Source organism: Colius striatus, chromosome 3, assembly GCF_028858725.1.
Source record: "Colius striatus isolate bColStr4 chromosome 3, bColStr4.1.hap1, whole genome shotgun sequence".
Lineage (NCBI taxonomy): Eukaryota > Metazoa > Chordata > Aves > Coliiformes > Coliidae > Colius > Colius striatus.
Genome location: NC_084761.1, coordinates 50464158 through 50488039, shown reverse-complemented (window position 1 = coordinate 50488039; position 23882 = coordinate 50464158). Strand labels below are relative to the sequence as shown.

At 40.5% G+C, this 23882-nt stretch overlaps 1 protein-coding gene across 1 annotated transcript in view; it reads right to left on the bottom strand.

Annotated features, from left to right (window-relative positions):
- The window catches only part of SNCA (synuclein alpha), a 67873-nt gene extending 49518 nt beyond the window's left edge, over positions 1 to 18355 (bottom strand). The window contains exons 1-4 of the mRNA XM_061993352.1: positions 18223 to 18355; positions 16316 to 16461; positions 10997 to 11038; positions 1334 to 1479 (exon numbers count right to left, since the gene is read on the bottom strand). Of these exons, the coding sequence (XP_061849336.1) occupies positions 1334 to 1479; positions 10997 to 11038; positions 16316 to 16436 (309 nt within the window). The 5' untranslated portion in view covers positions 16437 to 16461; positions 18223 to 18355. The remainder of the gene's footprint in view (positions 1 to 1333; positions 1480 to 10996; positions 11039 to 16315; positions 16462 to 18222) is intronic.
- Positions 18356 to 23882: the final 5527 nt, after the last annotated feature.

Here is a 23882-nt window from a genome sequence, read left to right as displayed (position 1 = left end):
CACGCACACACACACACACATACATATATATAAGTTCTGATTAAAAAAATATTAGGTATGGTCAAAACTAAAGCAGGTAATGGTGTATTACAGCAATGATGATCTTTCTAACACTGAGTTTGAAGAGTTATGAACAAAAAAATAATATTCTCAGTATAAAATTACAAAAGAGTTTTGGCAGAGACTAGGGGTATAGACTACTGTGGCCACACCATAGTCACGTATCCCCCAGCAGTTCATTAAATACTCAATTTTGTAAATCTTCAGTATAGCTTTTACAAAAGACCATGGCCACATCAAAAGTAACATTTTATTTGTAGCTGAACAAAAAAGGACTACAAAGACCCCCAGGAAAATTGCTTTGAAAGAGAACAAAACCACTTGTGAGATGTTTTCAAGACCAATTCACCACAGTAGAGTGAATGTCTACCATTAAGTAATAAAAATCTGTTTGACAGAAAAGGTAAGACAGGAATACACCTCAATAACAGATAAGGATTTTTTAACGATTCTATTTTAACAACTTCTCTGGACACTAACTAGAATAAGATGTGCCATAGCACTTCTTCATGCTAAACCCATACGGCACCCAGAATTTTGTGCAAATGCTTTTTCATAATCGCCTTTTCTTCTAACACTTAAATGTTTATACAGAAAAACACACAAAAGGTGGTATTTATCTTTTTTGGGTTATTTTCATCTCCAAACAATACTATACACATTTTTAAAAGCATCATTCCCATCAGCTATTTGGGGTAACATTCTACTTAGTATAAGCAGAGGACTACAACTTCAGTGTATCAGCAACAGAAATGTAGTAATGCTTGGTTACTTGATGTTCACCTTGGTTGTGGAATAAATATCCAGTCAGTGAATTGGTACAAAAACTCTTTTGCTCTTCATCTGCAGAGGACATCAATTGTGTGGTTAAACCTGAGTTTTGCTGTTTGACTTTTCAGCTCTAGCAGACTGATCTTAAGTCCCGAGTTATTTGTAAACATATTTATCTTCCCATTCAACTGTACACCAATCCTACAGCTGGAGGCCCCTACTAGAGGCTGCCAAGTTAAGAATCACCACTAGATCACTCTTTAAACCACGATTCAAATTTGATAATGCTTTTCAGAATCCTACTGAAGTTCCCAAGTCCTACAAGTCACTCAAAATACAAGCTATAAACAGTCGATATTTTCTTTGTTGTTCGTTTGCTTCACACAACACAAATCATCCTGCATTCATACCACCGACAGACACAAAAGAAAACACTGCATCTGCCCCACAGTTCAGGGAAGTCACTCGTTCTTCACCTGGAAAAGACTGTAAATAAACAAACCTGTTTGGCCAGCTGATCCTTCTTCACCAAGCCAGTGGCTGCTGCAATGTTCCCTGCTCCTTCCACTGTCTTCTGGGCCACTGCTGTCACTCCTGTCACCACAGCTCCACCAACGTTAGACACTTGCTCTTTGGTCTTCTCAGCCACTGAGGGGAAGCAGAAGATGGAAAAACCCATTATGGCTCTGGGAGCTGTAAGTTTTTCAGAGAATCATATCTATCACTGACAGGCCAACATCATGAAGAGCCATAAGGCCATTATACTTTATGTACCCCAAGTGGATCTTAACAAATGAGACTATCCATCTGGTAACAACTGGAGCAGTAGAAGTAAAAATAAGCCTTATTTGTGGCTCAAATTATTTCATTGGAAAGACATTTCATGTTTTCATTCACATCTAGCTGCACTTTAAGGAAGAAAATTCATTACTTAAGGGCCCTTATTATGCTCACCTCAGTGTGTAACGTAAAGTAATTGCATTCAATATATCCCAGTATGGAAACACATTCCAATTAGTCCACCAAATACTCATTGGATGTTACAGGGCATGGAAGACAAGATTTTTTTACATTAGACTCAAAAAACATTGCTCAACCAGAGAATTTAAAATACAGCCTTTTATCTGATTCTCTGATCTGTAACATACTCATCTACAAAAAGACTGAATGCCAAAGATGCCAAAGCAAACTGGATTAATAGCTAACTTCTAAGCCTCAGGGAAAAAAACAACTCATTTGGCCTACATATACATCAGCAGTTGCCGTTCTACCTATCAGAATACCTCTGCTTTCTTTCTGCTCATTCATCCCCAAGAGCTCTTTCTGACAGCAGCTTGCAGTATAGTGAAATCACTCTAAGAAAAGAGATAGGATGACTACATGTCTTAGAGTTAAACAGCCAGATTTTCAGCAAAACACATATTTACTCAATCTAAACAAGTGACTGTTCTTCAAAAACATCCAGAATATATAGTTTTTTATTTCTAACTAATCCTGTACTATCCTCCAGATCAAATTCCCTCTGATCCATAAAATGTATTCATAGATCTATTTACACTCTTTATGAGCACAGGATGGATTCTGCTTGGTGGATTGGCCATCCTTTCAGAGACTTTTGGAAACCACATAAGAGAAGTCTTTCTATGGATAAATTTGATTTCTTTTTCCTTACCTAAAGAGTATCACCTGTGCATGCAGCACAGAGTGCTATGGCTGACATTAAATAACAATAATTAGGGAAAAGCTAGAAAGGTAAACAACATGCCTAATATGTAATTTTTATTAAAGACCCAAACAATAAATATCTACTGACTGCAAATGGAGGGAGATCATTTAATGTTCATTGTAACTAACTTCAAGTGAAAAGTCAGAAATCAACTATTATCTCTACTACAATCAAAACCACAAGCTTTCATTATAGAGCACAACAACAAACTATATGTTGCCTGAAACTAGAAAGAGAAGTCTATATATGTTAGGAAGATACAAAGAAATTTCATTGTATCCATCCAGTACTCCGCTGCCATGCTTTTTCAAGACAAGAAATCAAAAGTGGGTTTTGCTGAAAAGGAAATGTTGCCCTCAGGGAAGGTTTGACATAATCATAGAATCACAGAATGGTAGGGGCTGGAAGGGACTTTTAGAGATCATCTAGCCCAACCCCCTTGCAAAAGAATATTGCTAGCAAGTGCAGAAAGACACTTGTTAAATGGTGCCCCATTTGATTATTACCAGCTACAGATTACAAAGCTCTGGATGCTATACATAGAATTTATCTAGGAAATCTTTCACTATTTCTTGCAAACACATATCTAAGTTGTCTGACCTAGATCTTTCAAAGAAGGCTGAGATCTGATTGTGCATGGAATTATTCAGATATAAAATGAGTAACTATGAGATGGAAACTTAACAGTTTTATATTATTTAGAATGTCAAGACAAAACATCAAACAGAGTTATCTAAAAAAGTATCATCTTGCAAAAATATGTTTTAAAGTTTTACTCTCCAAGAAATTAAAAAAAAGAAGAGATAAATGTTTTGAGTAAGTTTCAGTATTGCTTTTAACCTTTCTTCTGTCTCATTCCTTTTCTGGGAGAAAGGGAAAAAAGAGAGTAAAACCAACAAAAGGTATATATAAATCAGGGTCCTTTTATGTACACATTCTTCAAGTTCTTTTTTTTTGTGTGGAAGTGACACATTGTTTTGAAAACTTTTTTTCAAAGTATGTTGAAAGGCAGAACGTTTAAAAGACAAATTCAGCAGGCTTGATGCCACCAAAGGATCACATGCTCAGCTGCTCTTAAGCAGACTCTTCCCTTCTGATAAAATCACAGCTATGGTTGCACTGTCTTCCTCGTCAATAGCCATACTTAGTTTCATTATTTCGAAATCTTAAAAACCCAGCACTTTAAAAACAAAATCCCATGAAACAGAGTCAAATTGAACGCACAGCAGATGCTATAATATAAACCACCTAATTCCAGGTGTCATTATTTCTCAGACTATGTTGTCATAGCAAGTACGACCACCTACCAAGAACAAGTACCCAGTGGCTGTCATTCCCACTATTAGAGTCTTTTGGAGAGGCTCTGCCTGAAGCCTAATTATCCCTCTCAGAATCACATTACCCTGTAAAAGTCTTAGTACATGCCAACAAAACAAAAAAGCAAAGAATCAGGCTGTCAACACCGCTACTAGCACAACCTGATAAAGAGGACACCTGATAAAAGAAGTAACAAAACCAGTATATTTAAGACTGTTTCTGTTTCAGATTGTCATAATTTAACCCCAGCTGGCAATAAAGCACCACACCGCCGCTCCATCACTTACCCGTCAGTGGGATGAGGAGAACCGGGAAGGTAAAAGTGAGAAAACTCATGAGTTGAGACAAGAGCAGATGAATAAATGAAATAAAATATTCTAATACTATTTCTTTTTATTGTAATGAAAAGGAAAATAAAAAAAGACCCAAGGATGAGAAGTGGTGCAAATGAAAACAATTGCTCACCACCAACAAACCAATGCCTAGCCAGTTCCTGAGCAGCAATCCCCCCACCCCCCACCAACCTTCCCCCTAGTTTAATTGCTGAGCATGACACCATATGGTCAGGGATATCTCTTGGGTCAGTCAGTCAGGGTCAACTATCCCAGCTGTGTCCCCTCACATCTTCTTGTGGGAACTCCCAGCCCACTCCCTGGTAGGTCTGGGTGAGTAGCAAAAAAGGCCTCAACTCTGTGTAAGTGCTGCTCAGCAGTAATGGAAATGTCACTGTGTTATCAAAGCTGTTTCTAGCACAAACCCAAAACATAATCCCATACTAGCCACTATGAAGAAAAATAACTCCATCCCAGTCAAAACCACCAGACAGACAAAGCATAAGAAAGCTGACACATACATGGAGAAAGGTCTCCATAAAGAAAATAATCAAGCTGTGAAGATAAATCCAGCAAACTATACCTATACCACAGATTTGCGAAAGCATCCATACTAGTAGGAGAGAGACTCTTCTTTCCCGTCTCTAAGGAAGACCTAAACACCATCAAAGTCCCTATTACCAGAGTGACTCTGTAAAAAAGCTCCAGTCTGGTGACCCTTCAGCTCTGAAACCTTAGCAACAGGAGGAGAAAAAACGAAACAGGTTTCCAGTCTCATGTATTTTATTGCTTACACTAAGTAGTAACAGGGGAAAAAGCATTAAGTTGTAACAAACAAATCAGTTCAGAATGCAGGGGGTCGATAACAACTAATTAAATTAATCTGAATACCAAATTGTTTAATGATCTTAAGCCATCAAATCTTTCTAAAGTTGATGTCTGCTTTGCATCACAGTGCTGAGAAACAAAGCAAATCAGCTTCTGCAGAGCTCTGCAGTGCTGTGGTCTGATTCCTTCTGTATCCAGTAACAGGACAAGGGGTAATGGAGAGAAACTGAAACATAAAAAGTTCCATTTAAACATAAGAAAAAACTATTTTACTGTGAGGGTGAGGGAGCCCTGGCACAGACTGCCCAGGGAGGCTGTGGAGTCTCCTTCTTTGGAGGTTTGCAAAACCCACCTGGACACCTTCCTGTGTGACCTGATTTAGGTGAATCTGCTTTGGCAGGGGGATTGGACTAGATCTCTGAAGGTCCCTTCCAACTCCTATGATCTTCCTTCCTACTCCTATGATCTATGCAGTGACTGTTCATTTCAGTAAATTATCCTGGGATGGTGTACAATAACCATGCCAAGGTCAACTTTGAAACTGAAATTCTGACTATAGCCCTGGGCAGAAATCACTGGACTTAAAGCTTTCTTTTTCCCTATTTCCTATAGACAACTGGGTAACATAATATATCAGTGGGAAATCTTTGGAGAAATTCAAAACAAAAATTAGTTGCTTTCAATTTTGAACAATAAAAGTAGATAAAAACCACAGGATTTATCTGAATTAATGCAATTATTCTTACTGCATTAAATATACTTTTTAGCATGTACTTCAGACAATAAGAGTGCCTTAGGTCCTTGAAGGATTCATTTACAAAGAAGTCATAAATACACTGAGAGTTCTTAATTCATACCAATTTCTGTAAGGTACTTGATGGAGTTAAAACAAACACGTCAGGTATACAAATGACTAAGAATGTTAAGAACAAGAATAATCACATAAAATAACTCAGCAAAACATTTTACTATGGTTCACAACTGTCAATATTGTCTTAGCTTCAGGAAATAGACATGTGGTTCATGTATATCAAAGGTTTTTTGGCTCTGATCTTTTGTACAAACCCATGCTTTACTTCAACTATCAGGAGATGGATATTTCATCTTTGATACTCTACATTTCTGGACACTTATCTCTGGGAGATAAGCAAGATGGATAAATTATGAATTCACACGCAAAGCCTAGTAGACATGTTAATTAGGCAAGCAAGGCAGATACACAAACTAAAACCCCATAAAACCAATAAGCAAAGCTTCTTCATTATTCCAAGAAAGAATGTCCAAACAGACAGCATGCTCATTGTATTCCTGTGAATCATAGCCCGGTATCTTCATTTTACAGGTGCCACTAAACCTGGTAAATCAAGTCTTACTTTGTTTTAAGCAAGAAACATTTCAGTCTAGTATTTCTGGGTTTGGCCAACTCACTGAAAAGCATTATTAGTTGTTCAGCACTTTAAGGTGTTGCAGCTTCCAGTCCTTTCACCAGCAAAAGGTTTTAAATGACCAACTAATCAAAAATAGAAAATCTAGCAATAGAACTCAGTAAGGAACTCAGTAAGAAAGGACTGACTGCACAACTGTGAAAACACAGTCATTTTGATCTATGATTCTAAGTTGCATTTAACTGTCTCCAACCTCTTGAATAGTTCTTATTCACATAACAAAATGTTTTATTTCACCTTGGGTTTCACATGATATTAATATCTTGGTGCATCATAAGGCTACTAGAACCAGCAAGATCCTAGTCATTTGAAAAGAGATGAGATAGTCTTTACAAGTGCCCTGAAAAGCAATTTTTTCACATCAACTTTAACGGCATTGATTTAAATAGATTTGATTTCCAATACTTCACTAGCATTTTTCACTGTCTTCATCTTTTAACGCATACCATCACTACAGTGAACCCAAATCTGCTCTTACCTACCTTCTCTGCTTGCCAGAACAACTCTCAATAGGCTCAAAATTTTTGTTTTTAAAATATATGTCCAAGCAATTCCTCTGTTCATACGGTAACAAGCTCATATAGTTTCATTATCAAAACCGTGATCTCTGGGTTTTGCATGAGGTCTCCTCACTGGCACATTTCAAGATGCATTCCCTCTATTCACTTTCCGTTTTCATTCTAAAGCCAAAGTCAAGCAGTTGAATAGGCTGGAAGGAGGCAAGCTGTAGCACAGAACCCATTACTCCCAAGCTCTCAATGTTTTATTCTATGATGTCACCCATTTCCTAAAGTGGGTGAAGAGTGACCATTATTTTACCTAAAATTCACAGTGACTTTTATGAATATTCTATTCACAGGTGCAGCATGTAACAGATGTGCTTTCCTTATTTTTGGCTTTATAGTCCGTTTCATATCTTTCAGACTGAAATTTAACGTCTTTTCAAATCTGTCAAAAATTCTTTGTCCTGCCTTGCTGCGCATGTTCCAATCACATGAAGATGAATTCTTGCAGCATTCAAGATCAGTTGCTTCTGTCTGAAAAAAACAAAGTTCCCCACTAATCTAGCCTACTGTAGAGTCCCAGTGCTTCAGCAAATTTCATACATTTGCAAATGCCCTTGACTTTTATTCTACCACAGCCCAGCTTGGTGAACATCACCTCTATTAACTTGCTTGCTGTTCCCATATTGTGATGACACTAGATATATGTGCTTCAAATCTCATTCTACTGCAATCCTCTACTGGTTATAGTAATGATCCCTCTGAAGATTTCTCTTAATTGAGGTCTAATAAGCTGTGATTTCAAACCTCTTCACAACAGCACGCATGTTCAGCCTGAGGCTAAACTCTGCAAGACTATCATACACGTCCTGTCCAGTTTTATTTCTAAAAATACTCTTGCATTGACTTCTCAACCATTTGTTTGGGCTGTGACATTAAGTACTACCATTTGTTTACCTACAGTTTATCCTTTATATTGGCTCCTTCTGGTCTATTAAACTGCTTGAGTTTGGCTGTTGAATGAAAATGGAAAGTGAATAGAGGGAATGCATTTTGAAATGTAACAGTGAGGAGACCTCACGCAAAACCCAGAGAGTGCAGTTTTGATAATGAAACTATATGAGCTTGTAATTATAGGAACAGAGGAATTGCTTGGGCATATATTTTAAAAATAAAATTTAAAAAATAAAGAAAAATTGCAAGCCTATGAAAAATTGTTCAGGCAAGTAGAGAAGGCAGGCAAGAACAGATCTGCACTATGGTCATCTAAGGCTTTCCTACATTCTGTAGTGATCAAAGACTTTGATTCATTTTGCCAAATTTTTTATCACTGATTTCACTTAATGCCTAAAATGACCCCTGCAAATCAACTTAAAATCCGAATTTGCTCTTTTTCAGCGTAGAAATGTTAATGTGAATATACATGCCCAGCAATAACTTCAAAGTTTGAAAATGCTGTTGCTAGTGAGAGATTAGGCAGTTCTAAAATAAAATTTCAAAGCGCTCATAATTTTGACAAACTCAAATCAGTTGATGGAAACTCTGAAATATGTTTCTTTCCTATCAACCATTTCTCTTCTATCTTCCCACCCAACAAGCTGCAGTGGTACACACTGATGAGTCATAAGAACCTTTTAGGAAAAGAGGGGGTGATGGGGCACATCCACGCTGCAGTGGCAGCATGACTGTGGGTGCAACAAGCACAATATACCTAAAACTGGACTATTTGTGTGTTATTGGAAACAGATCTCAGGCTGGAATGAAGAACCGCTAAGAGAGCTGGTGATACTTGGATATTAAGTTCACAAGGAATTCTCTGTGGCCAGAGATGTACCAGTTGAAAGTTCTCTCAATTGGTCCTGCCAGATTATGAGCAAAGACATGTTTTCCTCATCAGGACAGACGAATCCCACCAGGCTCTAGCATATCCTGTGCTTCAGAGACTTGTCCGGGACTATAAGACACAAAGTTCTGGCAGAGGCATCAGTCCTGGAGACAGGTATTGATGTTTTGGGCATGCTCGTTTCTTCCAAAGTCTCTCCCCACTAATGGGAGGATTGAGGAAAACACTATCCGTCCTCCTGAACCTTTCGGCAGTCTTGTCAGGGCCTTGAAATCTGCTTTGACTGACTTTGCACTTCTGGTTGCACCATCATCAATATCCACATGAATGGATTACAGTCTGAAGGCTGTACTAAGCTTGTCAGGTGCTTGGTGACGTGCCTGACAAGGGCCTCAGAGATACAGCAAACTTCACTGAAAAGAGGGTTCAGTCTGCAAATGGATGCCTCTGTTCTGCTCAGGAGGGAGTCACCAATGATCATAACTCACCACTGTTTCTTCTCAGCACTGGTCCTAAAGTAGGTTTCACTGCAAGGGGTTGGTTGATATGCCTTTGGTGAGGGTGCTTGTACATGTTCTTCCTCTTCTATCTTATCACACACTATCATATCCAGCACCTTGTACCTATTTAGTAAAAGTAGCTGAGAAGCTTCCTCTCACAGCTCAGCACAGTGACTTGCTTCCCCCTTTCCCTATGCCCCATAACATGGATCCTGCAGGCGACCCCTGCCACTGCCGCCACTCGCCCTGCCAGCCACATGTAGCAGTTGCACACCACAGCTGCAGTCAGCTCAGTCCCACCAGAGTTGCCATTAATGTCATGGTTTTGCCCAGTCAGCAATGAAGCACCAAGCCAATCTCTCACTCAGTGCCCCCCTTCACCCCCACCTTCATTAGGATAACAAAGGCCCCAGTGAAATGGGAGGAAAAAAAGATAAGCAAGGTTGTTGTGGATTGAGACAAGGGCAGGGAGGGCTCGCAAATTATGGTTCCAGGCAAACAGACTCCAGTACTTTACTTAGAGAGGAAAGTAGGAAAGTTTATTCTACTACCTACAAGAAATAGAACAGGAAAAAAAAAAAAAGCAAAACCAGGGCAGAATGAGAAAAGTACAGCCAGCACTTTAAGATCTCCCTCCCCCATCCCTTCGTTCTTCCCAGGCCCAGCTCACTGCTCCCGATATCTCTACTTCCTCCCCCCTCAATGGTTTGGGGGGGCAGGGAATGGGGAATGTGGTCAGTCTCTCACAGATGGGCTCTGCTGCTTTTCTCTTCTCAGAGGAGGATGACTCCTGGCATTGGCACAGGCTGCCCAGAGGGGTTGTGGAGTCTCCTTCCTTGGAGGTCTTCAAGACCCACTTGGACATGTTCCTATGAGACCTGATCTAGGTGAACCTGCTTCTGCAGGGGGTTTAGACTAGATGATCTCTAAAGATCCCTTCCAACTTCTACCATTCTGTGATTCTATGATTCTTCCCTTGCTCTGATAGGAGGTCCCTCCCAAAGGACTAGTACCATAGTCCTGTCTGACTATGAGCTCTTGAATCACTGGATTAAAGTCATTATGACATACATCCAAGTCCCTTCCCTCTTTGCCTTCCATAGTCCTCCTCCAGTGGCATTCCTCTTATCCAGATCTCACTTTTCTGCCTCCCCAGATCACAAAGAGCAAAACCTGGGCATTCCAACCAGGTTTTCAGTTTCTATAGGTCAAAGTTCTTCATAGCAAAAATTAAAAAAAAAAAATTAAGGAAGACTTCACTTTTTCCTGCCAACAAGCTTATAAGTTTCCAGAACAGAATATCTCACCTTTGGAATAAAACAAATGACAGAAACACTCTCAATTTATCTATTTCTACAGAAGTAAGTGATTTCCTTCTGTTTAAGAATCTGGTTCCATTAGTCTACTGTCTCATACTGGTACAGCTTGATGTTGATTCAGAACATTCCTTGCACACAGAAACAACTATATTACATTTACATATTTGATTGTAACAGTTTATGCATTTTGCCAAAATTAATCAATTTCTGAATGGTAGAAAAACAGAGAAACAGAGATGCAGAAAGCAATAAAAAATGCTTTAAAAAAAAACACACACGGAATGTTTAACAGCTAAATGGTTGACTAATCAAACATAGGAAAGTAGTTAAAACAAAGAGATAATTGTATTACCTGTTGTGACACCATGAACAACTCCCTCCTTGGTCCTGGAACCTAAACAAAGATTGAAACATTAGGTTGAAAATACATGGTTTTAAGTATTGGCAAAGACTAGATGGATGACAAAGAGGGATGAATATAGGTTACATACAGCTGTATATGATACTTTCTAAGATTATCAGAATTAAGATAAATTAATGTTAAGGGAAAAGGCAAAACCATCAATAAAAGGTAATTGCATGAACATATATTGATTGTGGAAAGGTGAATAACCCTGGAAACACTTCTGCAGTTTATTTCTTGTATGTACTGACTTCCTTGCCATTTTTGTAATAGCCATGTTAACTAAGCCTCTCAGTTTGCAAACTCACAAAGATGTCTCTGCACAGAAACCATGCTACTCTTAACATCCTAAGGAGGCTCACACATGTTTTGGCAGTAGATCAGAGCAAAATTTCCAGAAGACCCTTACAATCTCATCTTACAACCTTTCTCCAGGTGCCAGTTTGCAGGGGTTAACAACCGTTATTGAACTACAGAAAGACCTAGAAATCATGGGGAGCTGGTAGCACTAGGCAGATTTAGACAGAATGTCTTCTGAAAGGGCAATATTAAACAGTAGATAGGATTCAAACATGAAAATGTCACTGGGGTCAAACTTGAGGTCTTCTGCATCCAGTGTCCTCATTGTCCCAGGCACATGTGACAATTTATGTAAAGATTCTGCAGACAGCAAGCAACCTACAGGTAGCAGTAGACTAAGACATAAGGCAAGACCTGTGTAAGCAATGTAATTCTGCCAGCCTGAAGACCCTGAAGGTTTCTGGAACACCCATATTGTGAGTTCTTGCATTTTGTGTCTTCAATGGGAAGAAAAACAAATTAGCACATATTGCTGTTGAAAACATAACTCCATGTCTTTTTCCCTAACAGAGCTCTACTTATCCTTGTCAGGTTTTATAATTTGGCTGCATTTGAGAGATTAGTATCCATCTGTGGACTATGATGCTTAACAATTAAGCACTACAGAGACAGAGTTTATGGCTCCTGGTTTATCATCTTACCTTATTCTACCAGAGATAGGCAATTTTTTAATTACCAACGAGGAAACTACCTTATTTGTAACAGGTTTTTGTCTGCATGTCATTCAGTTTTCGAGACATTATAAGTTATACTTCTGCCTTTACACTTCTATCATCTATATAATTTTATCTTAACAAAAAAAGACCTGAAGAAGCAAAGGACTTTGAACACATGCTGGAATCTAAGCAGTTGATAGTTCTACTGACTTTGAGAAAGAGACTAAACACCATTTCAGGCTTACAATGCGTCTATCAACATTAAGCAAATGCTTTTAAATGCATTGTTAGACCTGGCCAGTATCTCATTCATCTTGTTGAAGTTACTGTCTGCAAGCCAAGCTATTAAAAGCAGAGAAATCTGTGAACAGCAAGTACTCAGATCCTTAGGGCTGGTAAGAGATAGGCAGTATGACAGAACTCCCTGAGGAATTTTGCAATACAAGTATCTCCAGAGGGACTTCTGCAAGTTGATTCTTGCTTTACTTACTCTGATGTAATACTGCTAAAGTCACAAGTAACACAAAAATGCTGGTCTCTTTCTAATAGTGGAAGAAAGGCTTTTCTTTAACGAAAGCTGAGCTTGCAAAACCATAGAGGACAGAGATATGTATAGCTAAATCCATGAACCAGCTAAGTCATGGTCCAGAGCTTATAGCATACGGTAGAGCTCAATACTATTTGCCCCACTACTGCACATTTGCATGGAAATAGCTGTTTCTTAAGTCACAGCTAAAACATGATCTAGAACAGCTTTGCCAGAACAGTCCTATAATTAACAGCAGTTGAATTTAGTAGGGCGATTTTTTGGCTGGCAATGAAGGAAAGCTGGTCATCCACTGTTTCTGCAAGAAACTCTCTCTTTCATTCTGGCATTCCCAAAACATCAATAATTTTGCTCATTGTACCCTGTATAACAAGGAGAACAGAGGAATCAGAGTAGGGGTAAGACCAAAGAACCTGACAATGACCTACACTGCTTAGGTGATGCAGGAGCAATAGTAGTACATGGTAATGATATTTTTCCTTGCTATAATGGACATTTGTGTGAGAAGAGGGAGAAGCCAAAACCATTTTTTCCCCTTTTGTAATTATATATAAAAAACCCACCCCAATAGATTATCTCAGTTTCATTGCTTATTATCACTCTCATTTTGCCAAAAGCGTGTATCAGCAGTTTGGAAATACACTAATTTCTTGTCTTTGAGAAACAAGCAGACTATTCCAAGCAAGCCCTCCCTGAGATTCAGGTTGCTTAGTCAGAGCTGGTTAAAGACAGGGGGACACAAGCCCGAATTAGGGGAAGGAGAAATTGTCATCCAAGGAAAAACTTTTGCTCCCAAGTACCAAAGACCATTATTGTCCCAGACGAACCTTCAGTCCCTTGACTACCGTGCTGGCTTTTCTACTATCAGAAGAAAATAGAAAACCTAATGAAAAAAAAAAAGAGTGCAGCAGAGGAATTTAGAGTCTTGCCAAATAGGTCACACTGCACTGTTCTACTCTAAGGCCATGTGCCAGCTAGGCACAGGGAGTAGTACACTCATCTGCTAGTCATCCTGCTCCTGATAAATTGTTCCTTTGTTCTGCTAGGATATAACACATCAAAAAAATTATCAGACTGGAAACTTCCATTCCTGAGCACTGAACACGCACTCAAGAGTCATTTGAACAAAAACTTCAGCTACTTGGTAGCACACACACGGAACTCAGAGGAGCTGTTGAGCACTACATCACTAAGACCATGCAAGAGCATCCTTCTTACTCTCAGTTCCTGGTTTCAAAGTGATTGGGGGTAAGTATTGGCATTTATTTCCTCACTGTCTCACATCAAGAGCTCTCAAAGGATACATATAGACTTTATTTTAAATTTAGGACATATATGATACAGCACAATACTGCTGAGCCCCAGTTCTCCTTTCTAATCAATGATGAGGCCACTGTTTGATACCAAGAAAGGTCCTGATACTATGCTTTTATGAGGCAAGACAGAGATGCTGATTTCAGATGGTCAGTGCTGAAGCATGTCAGCAGAGGTCTTCAGAGGAAAAAAAACCACCTGAAAGCATAAAAGTACACTACAGATTGTACTGAATAGTATCTTGGGCACTAAAAACAGGACAAAAAGTGGACTGAAGGAAGAAAGAACACACTTCAGCATGGATAGGGAAAAAAATTTCCAGTTAATCCTCCAACATACCACTCCCCCTCAGTTTGAAGATTCCCCCTGTTGCAAGGGGAACTGTCCTTGTGCCAAAAAGAAAGAAGGGGAAAAAAAAAAGATAAATAAGTTACAATGACTCAGGAGAAGAACTGTCCCTACTGTGTGCTTGGGAAGTAGCCAAAGAAATATCCATCTCTTTGTCTTCCTACTTGATCCTGATGAAATTTCAGCTGGGGAAATTATGGGTCTCTGCAAGGAGGTATGGGCAGGCACACAGCCGGGCACATGAGCTGCCAGAGCTCCTGGAGACAGTATGCAACCAAAGGCTTTTCTACCTGCATCACTGAAACTGTTCATATAGCCTTCTCTTCCTGAAAAGCTGGCATCTACCTTGGGAAGGATCCTTTGGCATTACTACAGTCATATGCATGGGTCCCCATCACAACTGAGGGCTCCTCTGTCCTCACTATTTCATTCTTGAAATAAATAGTAAGCCTGCCCTCCAAAATTCAACCCCAGCAAAAGCATCTCTGAAGACAACAGAAAATCTGTTGTCTTTAGGAGCAGAACTAGGTTCAAATGTTATTACAGACTAGAGGACAGGTCAGACACAAAGATTAATTCAGCACATAGCACAAGTTTCTAATACAAAGATACCAATGATCCCAGAAGCATGGTGGTGAACTACAAAGCAAATTTAAAAAATATGAAAATTAACTCCAATATCAAGCACAATATATAGTGCAAGAACATCTATTTTGATATAATGAAAATAAGCAGATGCTCATTTTAAAAATAGACTCATCTTACAATTAGTTTTCAAAATGACTGCCATCTCTGTTGGCAAGAGCTTTGCTAAAGCTCAGCAGGAGAAAAGTCTATTCCAAATGAGTAGTCCGAACTATCTGGAGCAGAAATCATTCGTTACAGACTGCTACTAGCCTGGCAAGGACAGAGGGAGTCCTGAAAAAATACTGGAATTGTAGAGACCTCAGTGCTCTCATTTAAAAGAAATGCCTCTGGTTTTCTGCTCTCTTTTAACTTCTCTCTGGTACCTGTGCACATCTCCCTAAGTACAGACAGCATCCATTACAGAATTACCGGCTACAAAATCAGCACAAAAAAAGAGAGGACCAACAGAAATCCTCCATTCTTTTATAAACAAACTTTATTTGATGAGTAGGAGAAAGGGATCAATTTTTTTTTCAAATGACCACTTATTCATATGGTCTTGGCAGATTATTTTCCTGCAAATCTTTCATGGCAGTATTTCCAAGACAGCCCTCTAAACCTCAGTATTTGCTAAGCGAGGATGATGACCATGAAATCAAAGTAGCAATCTGGGATTTGAAAGGTATTTTATTTCTGTCTCTCTGCAAGACTCTTGTGTGGCCTAGATAAGCCACTTAACAACTGCTTTGCTACCTTGGGGTCTACCTACCCTACTTCATTAACTGTAGTGGCTCTTCTCTGAGAAAGCATGGCAAATATTTGCTACAGATATGCAACAGCAAGTACAGAACATGAAGTTAATTTCAAAAGATGAGGAGATGATACTTTACCATACAAAATGTTACTGTCAATATGCCAAGCAGTCGACACGGCTTATGCTCAGTTCCTGAATTAACCTCTCAAGTTTCTTCTCTTAAAATCTCACTTAAAACCTATATGCTCTATGGGATGCTGTGAAGCTACCTTCCACTTTAGCTTTTGGACTTTTGGATTTTTATTTATTTTCACATTCACAGCTACTCCATCAGTCTTAATCTAGCAAACTTCTTGAAGAGAGTTCCAGCCAGTGACCTGTATTTTAAGGCACCTCCTGTGACACGATCTCATTCAATATGGCGTTATAGATGTGGCTCCCCAGAGCAATAATACACAGCCAGCACAAAGCAGTGACATAATAACCAACATTTGGCTTCAAAGAACTGGAGCTTAGGAGGGTACAACTCTCCTCTTGTTTGCAATAGTCTCCTGTGAGTTTGGTGAGGTTTTTTTTTTTTTTAGAAGAATAGGTCTGATGAGGATCTAGCTGTGAACATCAGGGTACACTGACCAGCAGCATGATCTCTGCAATCCACCTACCCACATAGAGGACTCCCTCTTTCGTCTTTCCTGCTGCCTCTGCCACGCCTTGCTTGGTTTTCTCCGCTGCTGCTACAACTCCCTCCTTTGCCTTGGAAAGTCCTTTCATAAACACATCCATGGCTGAAGAATTTCTTCACAGAGCTCTAGAGATAAAGGATAATACACTTTCAGCAAGATTTTTTCAGCTTTTTATCCCAGAAAGAGTTGAATTTTTTTTTTCAAAGTGAATGGGTTCACAATGACTTAAAAATTATATTATTTATACTCCCATTTTATGAAATTTTCATTCTCATTTCTATTAGCAATACACAAACACTTCTGTATGTGAGGCTGTACTCAGTATTTCAGATAGAACAGTTAAAAAACTAGGAAAAACTAGAAGTATGACTGCGTGAACCACCTTTAAATTTTCTCACATGCTTCCATACGCAGCAAGTCAAACAGCACTTGAGTTCCCTCAAGCCAAGCAAAGTCCAGGGATTCTGCTTCCACAGAATTGTATAGAGAGGTTGCTGATAACGCAGTTCTGATTGGAAGATGGATTCACTGATATGACAAGCCCCTTCCTTGGCTACCAAGACATCATTTCCTCCAAAGGACGGTTCTCTTCACATGCTGATTGTAATATTTAGACCTGTGATTTGATTATACTCCACCTCTCATGCAGAGGAAAAAAGGCAACTGAAAGAAACACTATCAACGTAAATACAAATGATACCTTCTGATATTGTTTTAAGAAACTGCCAATGCAAGCCAGAAGGACTGGAGCAAACAGAAAAAGCTGCTTTTCCAGTAGTCCAGCATTTTGTACACAGCCCACATCACTCATGGAAATTGAGTTTTCCAGAATTGGTTCTTTGCATGAATGACGACTGAGAAAATACTATATTAAAAAGTAAAAGCAAGAATACAGGATATTAAAAGCACTGCACTAAAGCTAGCAAGCGAGTTCTGTGGAAGCTTTACAACTCAGCGCTACACTGAAACTACTAAAAAGTAATTAAAACCAAGAAGTCAGTGTCCCTTCAAGAGATCCATCATAGATAGCCCTTTCTCTTCCTCTGCCCACACAGAAAGCAGCGCTGCCTGTTATTTCCTTTCCTCTGCCGGAGGCTGAGTAGGAGGGATGGATGTCTAGGAAGGCATCTGGACTGCTGCAGCTTTCTACTAACTCGTGACGAGCGTGCTAAGAAAGGCATCATCTGTGCTCCAGCCACGCTGCCTACCATACCTGTTACCCTGCGCCTGGGCTGGGGACCGGGGTTGGGGGTTGCCTGGTACACTCAGAGCGTGGGAGGCACGCCTCAGCCCGCGGGACCTTCCGGCTCCTCCACCGCGGGGAACCCTCCCGGGCCCGTCGCCATCCCTGGGCGGGGGGCTGCGGCGCGGCCAGCTGCCGGGGCACCTGCGGGCGGGTGGCGGACCGGCGGGCGCCCAGCCCGCGGATGTCTGTCCGTCAAATAATACCCTGCAGGGGGAGGAAAAGAGAGCAGGGCCGGCGGGATCACCGGTTTCAGCGAGAGGGAGGCACCTCCCGAGGCGGGCAGGGCTGGGCTGGGCAGGGCAGGGCGGCGCGGCCGGGCGGGTTCCCGCGGACACGCCGTCGGCACAGGGCTACCATGGCGCCCGGCTCTCCACCCTCCCCCGTGCCCCCACGAGGATGTTCAATAGGAAACAGATATAGAATACCTAACATATGTTCTATCTATATCATAATATGTGTATGCATATACACGCAGCCCTACAGCTACCCAGCCACAGCCAACCCAGCCCCCGGTAGCATCCCACCGCGCCGCTTCCCCACCTCGCCCGGAGCGCCCGGGGCCCCGCCGCTCTGCAGCCCGACCCGGCTCAGCCCAGCGGCCCCGGCCACTGCCGGAGCAGCCCCCTGCCCCGCCACTTACCGGCGGGCTCCTCCGCTACCGGCAACCGGTAACCGACCCGTTCCGAGCAGGTGTGGGGCGGGGGGAATGCGGAGGCGGAGGCCGAGGCGCGGAGGGGCCCGAAGGGGAGCTGCTCCTTCTCAGCACATCCCCGAAGCAGGGGCGAGCGGGCCGGGTCTGCTGGCACCACCCCCGACGGCAGCCCCGCAGGCGGCGAGTGTAAGGGAGAGGCGAGGGCGAGGAATGGAGGGAGGATGCGCCGCGGGAGGGAGGAAAGGAGGAGCGGAGGGAGGCAGGGAGGCTCCCGCCACGCTCCCGCCACGCTCCCCCGCCCTCTTCTACCCCCTCTGCCGGGGTTTCCGCGGAGGGGCTGCAGCCCCAGTACAGCCTCCTGTGCCCACCCCTTCGTGTCCTCCGTGGGGGCGAGGTGGGACGGGGGAAAAACTGGGAGCACCAGTCCCACAGAAGCACGACGAGAGAGGAGCGGGAGTAAAAGGGAGACCAGGCGTCTTGGTTCCAATGTGACTCCGCACACCCACCGCTTGCTTAAAACGCTGGAGCAGCACATCTTCGAAGAAGTGTAAGGGACCTGTTGACGGTGACTGCAATACACCTACGTTTCACTTCAGCTTTCACTTCACCAACGCCGTAGGAAATCTCCCTAAGCATCTAATTGATTTTTCTTCTACTTCAAAATCCTCGGCCCCGAGTGACTGGAGTTGAGTATGACTGTTCTCACAAGATTCACGATCTCAGTTATCTTTAACTGTGGGAGGTGATGCTCTTGCAGTAGTAATTTAAGTCTTGACCTCATTGCACATACGAAAAAATCTCCATCCCAAATCAGGAACGCTAGGAGAAGCCCCGCCCCACTCCTGCCAGATTTGCCTGACCTCTACATCTCTGCTAGCATCCCCTACCGTACACTCCATGGCTACTCAAGCCTTCATCTGTTGCATAGGTGTCACTTTCCCCCCAGAAACGGAAAGCTATCAATCTTCCCTATTTTGGTAGCAGAATTTAGGCACGAAAAGCCAAGATCAGTAGGAGACAAGGCACTAGAACAGAGAGAACTTCAGCTTCAGTACATCAGTTGATGTATAAAATCCTGCAAATCCTACAGAAACAGTTTGCTTTTTATTGCACTCCAAGAGGAGAAACAGAACATGGTATAGATGAGATAAAAGGTTGTGAGTTGCAAGGAGCATCTTTCATCCATCATCCCACACAGACAGCTCATGCATCTCTGGTTTTGTTTTCATTCTGAACACGCAGAGCAGAGTCTTCGTCTTGTCAGGTTTCTTCATAAGCCTTAACATTTCTGTACTGTTTGTTAAAGTTTCTTTTGGTTTGTTCTACTACTAGTTTTAATCAACCAAACATTCAGCAAAATATTTTTTTTCTTTGTGAAAGAAGGTGTGGGCTGAGAATACAAATAGTTCCCTCATAATTCTGTCCTCAAGAAAAGCCTTGAAAAAAGCAAAAAAAAGGAGCCCAGGAACTAAATTACATAAGGTGCATCATCTCATTCATCCTGTGCATCACATTCATTCCTAGTAGTGCAAGAATTAGGTGAAATATTTCTATTTCCTCCCAGTTTGGGGGAGAGGAAAAAAGACATAGTTTCAGACAGTGACTCAAAAGCATATCCTTTCCACACATTGTTAACTGCCCCAGCAATTTATTTACATTAGTGTATAGATTACTTTAGTGTATAAATTGGCTCATTTAAAGCCATTCCCTCAGTCATTCACCACTACACAGGCCAGTAAACTTAGACCCTAAATTAGAATTAAAGTAGGTATTGCTCACCTTATGTAGGTATTATCTTCTAGATCGAAAGAAGCTTTTTGTTTCTCTAGCTTGGAAGCAACTATGAGCATGAAGTGTTGCTTTTTATTATGCTGATACAAATCTGGAGAGACTAATTTTGTTTAATTGGGCTAGCAATAACAGATAATTCAGCATGATAAACATTGTTGTATATTTATGGCTCTGTTTCTGAAAACTTTACAAAGAAGAGCTCAGATATTTGCAACTCCTACCTTTTGCAAGGATTCTTTTTTATTTTTTGCCTTGTGTTTGTCAAAAAGAGGTATTATGTTCTGCTGTTAAACAAAATAACAGCTTGTCAGTTAATAAAGTCATACAGCTAGAAATAGAGAGGTAAAAGGAAGAGGCATCAGCTACCACTGCCGAAATAAAGCTTAACATTTCATCTGTAGTATTCAAAATAGGCAGCTGTTAAATTGTAAATCAGAGAGTAAGAGGCACAGAAGGGAAAAAAAAAAAAAACAACAAACCAAAACAGAGTACAAACATTGACACAAAAATTCTTCATTCTGAAAATGGATGTGACTTCAGTGGAAAATAGAATTAAATATGGTAGGGAATTAGCACTGGATCTCCAAGGTAATTCCTACTTAAACCACGTTGTATTCAACAGCTAGATGGAGTGTTTTTTAGGTTGTCTTCTCAGTGCTATTAGTATCATAGTAAGTTCTCCCCAAAGCCCCTCCTGTCTGAAGAAAGGACAGTAGAAAGAAGATTGCTCACTGATTACATTTAAAACAATTTTTTATTTAATGACACTTTACTTTGCATGAGTGTCTAGAGAAAAAAAAATCAATTATGTGGTAACAAAAACTCCTTCAATCCACCTTGTGTTGCAGGCTAACTTGTTGATTTAGTTGCTAGTGATCAAGTAAATCTACTTCATCAATAAGAGAAGGACAATTTCTTGACTGTCAAGCAATACTGCAGATTAAAGCTGATCAGAATTTACTGGCTTTAGGTTAAAAAATTAAAAGGCAAAAACTCTTCTTGTGGAAACACTGGAAAGCCATTCTACTTGAACACTACATACTAAATTGAAAGCTTTTCCCATTTATTCAAAGAGTGCCTCATACAGGCTTTCTGTTACCACAGAAGTGGTAGGTGATGTCACTCAGAAGAAAAGTACCTTTAAAAACCTGAAAAGCTGCAGTATGAAAGGAAGCTGTCTGAGGGGAAGCTATTCACAGGTAACTGATTATTCCACTAGAGGGTCTTTCTACTGATTGTGGATAATATGAAAATGGTCTTAATTTGACAAATCTGTAGTGTGAAAGAGTGCAACTTTTATGCAAATATATTTCAGTCTTTGGATTTGGAACAGTTTACTGTATGTATTGCTTTAGAGGCAACTGGGAGTTTGAACCATTTCCACAGAGTCCTGCATTACAATATTTCCATATCTATTCCCACTCAGAGTCTCTGTAGGCCATTGCTGTTATCACTGATCATCCTGTAAGTATAGATGTACACAACTAATTTCTGAGAACTCAAAAACTTGCTCAGTTTCAAAAAGAGTGGAATATGACCTCTCATTTGCTTACAGCCAAGTGTAAGGTTTAGCACATCATTATCCTAATACTTAGCACACTCATAAATGTTGTAGTATAACACTTCAGAGCATGGATGTACCTTACTTGCATGGTGTTTCCAGTGGTGTTTACTCAAAATTGTATTAAAGCCTTTGTACAATCAAGTTTAAAGTTATAATTTCAGAGGCCAATTTCTAGTGGAAACATTCTGTTTAGGAATTTTAAATCAATATCCATTATTATGTAGCAGTTGCTATTCCCAGTTCATTCCGCTTTCAAAGATTTCTGCTCATACACCGTTTTGATAGGTAGAACTGGGTGCTGACTATGGACTGGGTGAGTGTCCGCTGTCATGCCATACAACCATTGACAAGAGACACAAATTGAGCTGAAGCAGGTTTGTTTGAAATTCATATTTTCTTTCTCGATATCTTTGTGCATAAACAGTCCTTCATCTCAGATCAAAACCACAGCACGGACACACCACTTCACAGAGACAGACCTCCATGACCAGACCTAGCTCCAGCCTTCATTCTTGTTGCTTCTTCTCTGACTCTTAATATTTGAACAAATTAAGTTGGGCAATGGTAACATTTCATAAAATAGTAATTTATCTGAAACAGAAACTCAGTGCTGAAGTGCAAAGCAGCTCTGTCCATTGCATCTGGGACCTTAAGTGAAGCTGCACTCTAAAAAGCAACAGCTTGAAGTGCCAAGAGGGCCATCTGGCAGCATGTTTCTACTCAGAGACACCCAGTACATCAGATGAGGCTGACCTAAAGGTTCCAGGCAAAATTAGAGTTGATTGTTTCCTGTTACACAGCACAAAGAGGTGAATTGCAACAGAAAGAAATAATCATATTCCTCACATGTGATGCAATACATTAGCAGAATCTCGTGTAACTGAAAATGCTAATGCTAGAAAAATGGAAATTGTCATGCAGGGTCAGGTCCGAGGCCTGTCATGTTCCAAAACTTGTTTGAGTGACAGGCCAGCACCAGGTGTCTTCAAAGTCAATTATAACACTGCATCCTCTAAAGTAGTCTGCTGCAAATATAGGTATTTGAGCCAATGCAGGCACAGCACATTAATTACCTGGATGGCAGCATTTCTCTAGAGATATACCAGGAAGGCTGCAGCATTAATTAGATTCTAAAGGTAGTCACGGGCAAACTGTTTAAACAAGTGGAAAACCCAGACAGGAGCATACTTCATTCTATCAAACTGTATCCTTTCTATATTTTCTAAGGAAAAGTAGACATTACACAATCAAAAAGTGGCAGTTTTTATTCAGATTGGACTTTTGCCATCAGAGGTATTAATAATCCAGAAGTGATAAGCATATGAGCAACCCAAACACACGACTGCCTCTTCATACAGAAATTTTTGGTTTTCCTGTTGCTTGTGAACAATTTTGCCTTATTGATACAAGTCTGTTATCTGATACACTTAATAAATAAAAATTCTGTGTAGCTGATGTTCAACACTTGCTACACAAAAAGGGAGATTCCCTTTTTGAACATTCCATGTGTGAAAAAACACTCCAAACAATGATATACAGAACAACTACAGAGAAACTTCATAGTTTATTATGTCTTGCTTTATTAATCCATAGGGAAAAGCTGAAGTCTGTTCTGGAAAAGGCAACACAACATTCTCTTCTCATTTCTTTGATTCCAACATGAAATTTTTCCATGCAAGTAGGCCCCTTAGATATTGTTTCCTGGTGTCACTCCTATCACCAAAAACTCATGACATAGTCACCAGTTGCCAGTAATGCCAACTACGGATCCAATTCAACTCCCATTCATACTGAAATTAAACCAGAGATTGACTTGGGAGAACCAAGAACAACAAAGGAAATACCTGTATAAGAACTTTGTTATCCATTTCAGTGGTTTTGGCCCCAATATTTATTGCATGGAATCACTTAATGGAATTCTATCTTAGTGCAATCTCCAGTCCATAAGTCAGTACCTTCTTGTCTATGTTTTTATTGCCACAAAATATTTAGGCACTTGTCTTGATTAAAAATTCTTAATTTTAAGGCAACAGCTGGGCTACTAAGATTTATGTATATGCAGTACTAAGCAAGACACAGAGTGACTTCAGGGAACTGTTTCAGATTTCTTCACGAAGGGATGTATACTCGGGCTTAGGCTATGAAGACAATCAGTAGAAAATAAAAGGGTTTTTTTCCTCCTCTTCATGCACAAAATAATTGTATCTGTATATTGAATTTAATTTGAATTACCATTCCAGTTTCAGCCTCAAGCTCAGATCTTGAAAAAAAACCCTAAATCCTACCTTAGGAA